The 9,386-nt window shown below is 60.8% G+C and overlaps 2 protein-coding genes across 2 annotated transcripts in view; both read left to right on the forward strand.

Annotated features, from left to right (window-relative positions):
* LOC106899324 (leucine-rich repeat LGI family member 3-like) overlaps positions 1–3,266 on the forward strand; it is a 25,211-nt gene extending 21,945 nt beyond the window's left edge. Inside the window, exon 8 of the mRNA XM_014961110.1 lies at positions 2,779–3,266. The gene's annotated coding sequence lies outside the window, so the exon portion shown is untranslated. The remainder of the gene's footprint in view (positions 1–2,778) is intronic.
* Positions 2–3,266, forward strand: LOC106899325 (leucine-rich repeat LGI family member 3-like; the record flags this gene model as incomplete). Its single annotated transcript, XM_014961111.1, has 5 exons — positions 2–42; positions 170–241; positions 358–527; positions 618–782; positions 889–3,266. Coding segments are annotated over 5 exons (1,266 nt in total), but the record flags the coding sequence as incomplete, so codon positions are not given.
* Positions 3,267–9,386: the final 6,120 nt, after the last annotated feature.

The raw sequence follows: 9,386 nt of genomic DNA on the forward strand, positions 1-9,386 counted from the left end.
CTCCAAGGCCACTTTCCGTGGGCTCAAGTCCCTGACCCACCTGTGAGTACCTGGAGGATGAGGGGGGTCCCTGGGGACATGGAGGATGGTCCTCACACCCTCAGGGTGGCCAGGGCTGTGTCACCTCCCCTGTCCCCCCACCACCACCACCCTCCCACTCCCCATTCAGGTCCTTGGCCAACAATAACCTGCAGACGTTGCCTCGGGGTCTCTTCAAGCCGCTGGACATCTTGAGTGACCTGTAAGACCATCCCAGCTCTGGGGACAACCAGGGAGAGGGTGATACCCCTGGTTTTGGGGGGTTTGGGTGCTGGGTGTTGTGTCATGGAGGATGTGACGGGGTGCCATCCTCGGCAGGGACCTTCGGGGCAACACGCTGGCCTGCGACTGCAAGATCAAGTGGCTGGTGGAGTGGCTGGAGAGCACCAACACCACCGTCCCCGCCGTCTTCTGCAGTAGCCCCGGGCAATTTGAGGGCCAACGGATCCGGGACCTGGCACTGGGTGACTTCCAGTGCATCACCACGGGTAAGGGGACCCCGGCCACCCATCACCCGCCCCCCAACACACCCAGTTGGGTGGCCGGACCCTTCTTCACCACCGCTTCTCCCCCACCAGATTTCGTGGTCCACCAGGTCCTGCCCTTCCAGTCGGTGTCGGCCGAGCCCTTCACCTACGCCAGCGACCTCTACGTCGCCCTGGCACAGCCCAGTGCCAGCAGTTGTGCCATCCTCAAGTGGGACTACGTGGAGCGCAAGCTGCGTGACTTCGACCGCATCCCTGGTAAGGCATCCTAGGGTTGGGACCACCACCACCACCCCCATATCCATTTTTGGGGGGGGATTGGAGGAGGAAACAACCCCAAGGTGACGTGGTCCTGCCCGGGCAGCTCACTCGGCCGTGCACTGCAAGCCCATCGTGGCCCAGGACCAGCTGTACGTGGTGGTGGCCCAACTCTTTGGTGGCTCCTACATCTACCGCTGGGACACCGCCGTGGACAAGTTCATCAAGATCCAGGACATCGACAGCCAGAAGACCCGCAAGCCCAACGACATCGAAGCCTTCCAGATCGAAGGCGACTGGTACTTCGTCATCGCCGACAGCTCCAAGGCGGGTTCCACCAGCCTCTACCGCCTCAACCAGAACGGTTTCTACTCCCACCAAGCCCTCCACGCCTGGCACCGCGACACCGACGTGGAGTACGTGGAGAACGAGGGCAAACCCCGGCTGATCATCTCCAGCAGCTCCCAAGCCCCCGTCATCTACCAGTGGAACCGGGCGCAGAAGCAATTCGTCCCTCAGGGGGAGGTGGGGGAGATGTTGGACGTGCAGATGGTGAAGCACTTCAAGGTGAAGAGGGACCAGTTCCTCTGCCTCAGCCGCTACATCGGCGACTCCAAGGTGGTGAGGTGGGAAGGGCAGCGCTTCGTGGAGCTCCAGACGCTGCCGTCCCGCGGCTCCATGGTGATGCAGCCCTTCTTGGTGGAGCAACGGCAGTACCTGGCCCTGGGCAGTGACTTCTCCTTCACCCACGTCTACCTGTGGGAAGAGGAGAAGCAGAAATTCGTCAAGTTCCAGGAGCTCTCGGTTCAGGCCCCCCGGGCTTTCCGCTACGTGCCGGCGTCTGACGTCCAGCTCCTCTTGGCTCCCAGCTTCAAGGCCAACACGTTGGTCTACCGGCACGTGGTGGTGGACCTCAGCCTCTAGGCGAGGATGGAGAGCCCAGGTTGCCCGTGGGGGTCAACAGCTCTTGCCTTTCCCCCCAATCCCCAACCCTGAGAGCCTGAGGACACGCATGCGCCCACCACCCCCTTCCTCCTGCCTGCAGCCCTGCCCTGTGGTCCCAGCCCGGTGCCACCACCACCCCCTCTTCTTCTCCCCATCTTCACCCACCCCAGGGCAGCACCCAGCCCCACGGCTTGCTGGGGGAAGCCATGAGCTTCAGTTTCCCACCTCCTCCCGGGTCCTCCCAGTTTTGCAGCCCCCACAGCCTCCCCATCCAGCATCCCGTGGGATGCGGGCAGGAGGGTGGGATGCCCTTGACCATGCAGAGCGATGTCCTTGGGTACCAGCTCTGTGGCACTGGGGGGGCTGGCAGGGCTGGGGGGGGGACAGGCAATGGGCTGGAGGCTTGTGGCAGGGAGGGCTGGGGGCACAGGAGAGGGATGTGCATGGGCAGGGCTGGATGGGGTGCTCCTGGGACCCTGGGGTGCTCCCGGGATGATGGGATGCTCCAAGGTGGGTGGGATGCTCTGAGGAGGGTGTGGATGGGATGCCCTGAGGAGGACGGGGTGCCCAAAGTGGGTGGGATGCTCCAAGGTGGGTGTGGATGGGGTGCCCTGAGGAGGATGGGGTTCTCGAGGCCAGTGTGATGCTCTGAGGAGGATGTGGATGGGCTGCCCTAAGGAGGACAATGATGCTTGAGGCCAATGGGATGCTCCAAGGAGGATGTGGATGGGATGCCCTGAGGAGGACAATGATGCTTGAGGCCAATGGGATGCTCCAAGGAGGATGTGGATGGGATGCCCTGAGGAGGATGGGGTGCCCAAAGTGGGTGGGATGCTCCGAGGTGGATGTGGATGGGGTGTCCTGAGGACAATGATGCTCGAGGCCAATGGGATGCTCCAAGGAGGATGTGGATGGGATGCCCTGAGGAGGATGATGCTCAAGGCCAGTGTGATGCTCTGAGGAGGATGTGGATGAGGTGCCCTGAGGATGATGGGGTGCCCAAAGTGGGTGGGATGCTCTGAGGAGGGTGTGGATGGGACGTCCTGAGGAGGATGGGATGCCCTGAGGAGGATGATGCTCAAGGCCAGGTGGATGCTCCAAGGAGGATGTGGATGGGGTGCCCTGAGGACGATGGGGTGCCCAGTGTGGGTGGGATGCTCTGAGGAGGGAGCTGATGGGATGCCCTGAGGAGGATGGGATGCTCGAGGCCAGTGTGATGCCCTGAGGAGGATGCAGATGGGATGCCCTGAGGAGGATGGGATGCCTTGAGGAGGACGCAGATGGGATACCTTGAGGAGGATGGGATGCCCTGAGGAGGACGGGGTGCTCGAGACCAGCAGGATGCTCTGGGCTGGCAGGATGCCACCCGCAGAAGCAGGGCTAGCCCTCTCCCATCCCCCTCCGTGCCATGTCCAGAGCTCCCTCTGCCCGTGTCCCACTGCCGGGCAGGACCCAGCGTGTCCCAGCAGCACCCGAGGTGTACGTGCCCACCCAGTGCCCACCCAAACGTTCCCCACAATAAACACACTGTGACACCCAGCCCTGTCTGTGTCTGCCCACGGCCACCCTGTGCCCACCCACGGCTGGTGTCCTCCTGCCCGGGGGTCCTGCTCGAGCCAGCGTCCCATAACACAAGCGTCCCCCACCGAGCCCAGGATGGGGGAACCCCTTCTTTTAGGGTCCTCCAAGCCCTGCACATGGCTTGCCTGCTTTTTTTTTGGGCTGCAGACGCCTCTGGCTACGGCTGGGGAAGGGGAAGAGGGAGGTGTTTCCCCAGGGAGGGGAGTCCCAGCTGGATTTTTGCTGCACCCCCAGGCCGTTCCAGCAGCCGCCCGGCTGGTTTTCCAGGGGAGCATTTCCCTGGCCCCCAGGTATATTAATATTGCATGTGAAAAACCACCAATTAAGCTCACAAATAAAAATCCTCTCCAAGGTAAGAGGCACCTCCGGGGCACGGCCGGTTTTGGGGAGTAGGGTTTGACCTCAGGGGTTGCTACAGGAAAATATCACTCCTTTCCCTGGTGCAGCCCCCCCCCCAAGCTCTAACCGGTGCCGCAGCAGGGCATTGCCAGGCTTCTCTGCCTCAGTTTCCCCACTGGGCAGATTTTAAAGGCAGGTGGGAGGAGGGTAGAGGGGTGCTGGCACCCCAAAAGTGAACACGACCAGGATAGAGGAGCTGGGGGTGCCCTGGACCACTGATGGGGGATGCAGGGCCGAGGGGGAAAGTAGCCCAGTGAGGTGATGCCAGGTCCATGCCAGGTCCTCCAGAGAGGACTCTGAGCCTTGCTCTGGTGCCAGGAAGGAGGAGGAGGAGGTTCTGTTTTCTCCTGAGCATCCTGCAGGGCTGGGTGCCCGCTCGGTGCCCGCCGCAGAGCCCTGGCCCCCAGGTATATTAATATTGCATGTGAAAAACCACCAATTAAGCTCACAAAATAAAGATCCTCTCCAAGGTAAGAGGCACCTCCGGGGCACGGCCGGTTTTGGGGAGCAGGGTTTGACCTCGGGGGGGGCTACAGGAAAATATCACTCCCTTCCCTGATGCAGCCCCCCCCCAAGCTCTAACCGGTGCCGCAGCAGGGCATTGCCAGGCTTCTCTGCCTCAGTTTCCCCACAGGGTGGATTTTAAAGGCAGGTGGGAGGAGGGCAGAGGGGTGCTGGCACCCCAAAAGTGAACACGACCAGGATAGAGGAGCCGGGGGTGCCCTGGACCACTGATGGGGGATGCAGGGCCGAGGGGGAAAGTAGCCCAGCGAGGTGATGCCAGGTCCAGCAGAGAGGACTCTGAGGCCTGTTTCGGTGCCAGGAAGAAGGAGGAGGAGGTTCTGTTTTCTCCTGAGCATCCTGCAGGGCTCGGTGCCCGCTCGGTGCCTGCCGCAGAGCCCTGGCCCCATCCCAGCGGGTGTGCAGGGCATTGCCAGGCTTCTCTGCCTCAGTTTCCCCACAGGGTGGATTTTAAAGGCAGGTGGGAGGAGGGCAGAGGGGTGCTGGCACCCCAAAAGTGAACACGACCAGGATAGAGGAGCCGGGGGTGCCCTGGACCACTGATGGGGGATGCAGGGCCGAGGGGGAAAGTAGCCCAGCGAGGTGATGCCAGGTCCAGCAGAGAGGACTCTGAGGCCTGTTTCGGTGCCAGGAAGAAGGAGGAGGAGGTTTTGTTTTCTCCTGAGCATCCTGCAGGGCTCGGTGCCCGCTCGGTGCCTGCCGCAGAGCCCTGGCCCCATCCCAGCGGGTGTTTAAGGTTAAGAGCACATGTAAACCCAGGTGAGGCCAGGCCCAGGAAGGGAATTTCGCAGCAGCTGAGGGCAAACCCCGCTGAATCAACACCTCCCGGGGTGGTGCCAGCCCACAGGGTTTGACCTCGGGGGGGGCTACAGGAAAATATCACTCCCTTCCCTGATGCAGCCCCCCCCCAAGCTCTAACCGGTGCCGCAGCAGGGCATTGCCAGGCTTCTCTGCCTCAGTTTCCCCACTGGGCAGATTTTAAAGGCAGGTGGGAGGAGGGTAGAGGGGTGCTGGCACCCCAAAAGTGAACACGACCAGGATAGAGGAGCTGGGGGTGCCCTGGACCACTGATGGGGGATGCAGGGCCGAGGGGGAAAGTAGCCCAGTGAGGTGATGCCAGGTCCATGCCAGGTCCTCCAGAGAGGACTCTGAGCCTTGCTCTGGTGCCAGGAAGGAGGAGGAGGAGGTTCTGTTTTCTCCTGAGCATCCTGCAGGGCTGGGTGCCCGCTCGGTGCCCGCCGCAGAGCCCTGGCCCCCAGGTATATTAATATTGCATGTGAAAAACCACCAATTAAGCTCACAAATAAAAATCCTCTCCAAGGTAAGAGGCACCTCCGGGGCACGGCCGGTTTTGGGGAGTAGGGTTTGACCTCAGGGGTTGCTACAGGAAAATATCACTCCTTTCCCTGGTGCAGCCCCCCCCCCAAGCTCTAACCGGTGCCGCAGCAGGGCATTGCCAGGCTTCTCTGCCTCAGTTTCCCCACTGGGCAGATTTTAAAGGCAGGTGGGAGGAGGGTAGAGGGGTGCTGGCACCCCAAAAGTGAACACGACCAGGATAGAGGAGCTGGGGGTGCCCTGGACCACTGATGGGGGATGCAGGGCCGAGGGGGAAAGTAGCCCAGTGAGGTGATGCCAGGTCCATGCCAGGTCCTCCAGAGAGGACTCTGAGCCTTGCTCTGGTGCCAGGAAGGAGGAGGAGGAGGTTCTGTTTTCTCCTGAGCATCCTGCAGGGCTGGGTGCCCGCTCGGTGCCCGCCGCAGAGCCCTGGCCCCCAGGTATATTAATATTGCATGTGAAAAACCACCAATTAAGCTCACAAAATAAAGATCCTCTCCAAGGTAAGAGGCACCTCCGGGGCACGGCCGGTTTTGGGGAGCAGGGTTTGACCTCGGGGGGGGCTACAGGAAAATATCACTCCCTTCCCTGATGCAGCCCCCCCCCAAGCTCTAACCGGTGCCGCAGCAGGGCATTGCCAGGCTTCTCTGCCTCAGTTTCCCCACAGGGTGGATTTTAAAGGCAGGTGGGAGGAGGGCAGAGGGGTGCTGGCACCCCAAAAGTGAACACGACCAGGATAGAGGAGCCGGGGGTGCCCTGGACCACTGATGGGGGATGCAGGGCCGAGGGGGAAAGTAGCCCAGCGAGGTGATGCCAGGTCCAGCAGAGAGGACTCTGAGGCCTGTTTCGGTGCCAGGAAGAAGGAGGAGGAGGTTTTGTTTTCTCCTGAGCATCCTGCAGGGCTCGGTGCCCGCTCGGTGCCTGCCGCAGAGCCCTGGCCCCATCCCAGCGGGTGTTTAAGGTTAAGAGCACATGTAAACCCAGGTGAGGCCAGGCCCAGGAAGGGAATTTCGCAGCAGCTGAGGGCAAACCCCGCTGAATCAACACCTCCCGGGGTGGTGCCAGCCCATCTGACTGCCTTGGCATGACCCGCCAGCGTTCCCAACCTCCGCCCAAACCCTCACATCCCACAGCTCTTCCCTCCCTGCCCTTTTTCTCCCTCGGTACCATGTGCCTCCAGCCGAATATCACAAAAAGACCCCCTCCAAAACCAGAATGAAGCCCCCGTCACCACGCGAAGGGGCTTTCCCTGCCGGTAAAAAACACAATAATACAAACCCAATGATTTTTTGCCCTCCTCTGAAAGGGGTTTATTGGGGGGGGGGTGATGTGGTGGTCTCTTCTCCCGAGTTACAAGTGGTAGGAGGAGAGGAAACGGCCTCAGGTTGTGCCAGAGGAGGTTTGGGATGGGTATTAGGAAAAAAATTCGTCGCCAAAAGGGTTTTCAAACCTTGGAGGAGGCTGCCCCAGGGGAAGAAGTGGAGTCACCACCGGGCAGGACCCAGCGTGTCCCAGCAGCACCCGAGGTGTACGTGCCCACCCAGTGCCCACCCAAACGTTCCCCACAATAAACACACTGTGACACCCAGCCCTGTCTGTGTCTGCCCACGGCCACCCTGTGCCCACCCACGGCTGGTGTCCTCCTGCCCGGGGGTCCTGCTCGAGCCAGCGTCCCATAACACAAGCGTCCCCCACCGAGCCCAGGATGGGGGAACCCCTTCTTTTAGGGTCCTCCAAGCCCTGCACATGGCTTGCCTGCTTTTTTTTTGGGCTGCAGACGCCTCTGGCTACGGCTGGGGAAGGGGAAGAGGGAGGTGTTTCCCCAGGGAGGGGAGTCCCAGCTGGATTTTTGCTGCACCCCCAGGCCGTTCCAGCAGCCGCCCGGCTGGTTTTCCAGGGGAGCATTTCCCTGGCCCCCAGGTATATTAATATTGCATGTGAAAAACCACCAATTAAGCTCACAAATAAAAATCCTCTCCAAGGTAAGAGGCACCTCCGGGGCACGGCCGGTTTTGGGGAGTAGGGTTTGACCTCAGGGGTTGCTACAGGAAAATATCACTCCTTTCCCTGGTGCAGCCCCCCCCCCAAGCTCTAACCGGTGCCGCAGCAGGGCATTGCCAGGCTTCTCTGCCTCAGTTTCCCCACTGGGCAGATTTTAAAGGCAGGTGGGAGGAGGGTAGAGGGGTGCTGGCACCCCAAAAGTGAACACGACCAGGATAGAGGAGCTGGGGGTGCCCTGGACCACTGATGGGGGATGCAGGGCCGAGGGGGAAAGTAGCCCAGTGAGGTGATGCCAGGTCCATGCCAGGTCCTCCAGAGAGGACTCTGAGCCTTGCTCTGGTGCCAGGAAGGAGGAGGAGGAGGTTCTGTTTTCTCCTGAGCATCCTGCAGGGCTGGGTGCCCGCTCGGTGCCCGCCGCAGAGCCCTGGCCCCCAGGTATATTAATATTGCATGTGAAAAACCACCAATTAAGCTCACAAAATAAAGATCCTCTCCAAGGTAAGAGGCACCTCCGGGGCACGGCCGGTTTTGGGGAGCAGGGTTTGACCTCGGGGGGGGCTACAGGAAAATATCACTCCCTTCCCTGATGCAGCCCCCCCCCAAGCTCTAACCGGTGCCGCAGCAGGGCATTGCCAGGCTTCTCTGCCTCAGTTTCCCCACAGGGTGGATTTTAAAGGCAGGTGGGAGGAGGGCAGAGGGGTGCTGGCACCCCAAAAGTGAACACGACCAGGATAGAGGAGCCGGGGGTGCCCTGGACCACTGATGGGGGATGCAGGGCCGAGGGGGAAAGTAGCCCAGCGAGGTGATGCCAGGTCCAGCAGAGAGGACTCTGAGGCCTGTTTCGGTGCCAGGAAGAAGGAGGAGGAGGTTTTGTTTTCTCCTGAGCATCCTGCAGGGCTCGGTGCCCGCTCGGTGCCTGCCGCAGAGCCCTGGCCCCATCCCAGCGGGTGTTTAAGGTTAAGAGCACATGTAAACCCAGGTGAGGCCAGGCCCAGGAAGGGAATTTCGCAGCAGCTGAGGGCAAACCCCGCTGAATCAACACCTCCCGGGGTGGTGCCAGCCCATCTGACTGCCTTGGCATGACCCGCCAGCGTTCCCAACCTCCGCCCAAACCCTCACATCCCACAGCTCTTCCCTCCCTGCCCTTTTTCTCCCTCGGTACCATGTGCCTCCAGCCGAATATCACAAAAAGACCCCCTCCAAAACCAGAATGAAGCCCTCAGCACCACGCGAAGGGGCTTTCCCTGCCGGTAAAAAACACAATAATACAAACCCAATGATTTTTTGCCCTCCTCTGAAAGGGGTTTATTGGGGGGGGGGTGATGTGGTGGTCTCTTCTCCCGAGTTACAAGTGGTAGGAGGAGAGGAAACGGCCTCAGGTTGTGCCAGAGGAGGTTTGGGATGGGTATTAGGAAAAAAATTCGTCGCCAAAAGGGTTTTCAAACCTTGGAGGAGGCTGCCCCAGGGGAAGAAGTGGAGTCACCATCCCTGGAGGGTTTTCAAAGCCGGGCAGACGTGGTGCTGAGCGACATGGATTTATTGGTGGCTTGGGCAGCGTTGGACTCGATGATCCAAAAGTTCCCTCCCAACCTAGTCTTTAATTTTGATGGCGGAAAACTCCGGGTCCCACCTCTTCACTTGCCCTTTTAAGAGCCGCCTCTACCCTTTTAAGAGCGGCCGGTGCCCTTTTAAGAGCCGCCATTGCCGTCTTAAGGCCCGCCGTTGCCCCTTTAAGAGCGGTGGGAGGGGGTCCGCTCCCTCTCAACCGCGCATGCGCGGAACCGGTGGCTGCGGGATTCAACTCGTTCGTTACCGTCGCGG

The sequence above is a fragment of the Calidris pugnax genome, unplaced genomic scaffold (genome assembly GCF_001431845.1).
Source record: "Calidris pugnax isolate Ruff unplaced genomic scaffold, ASM143184v1 scaffold620, whole genome shotgun sequence".
In the NCBI taxonomy this organism is placed as follows: Eukaryota; Metazoa; Chordata; class Aves; order Charadriiformes; family Scolopacidae; genus Calidris; species Calidris pugnax.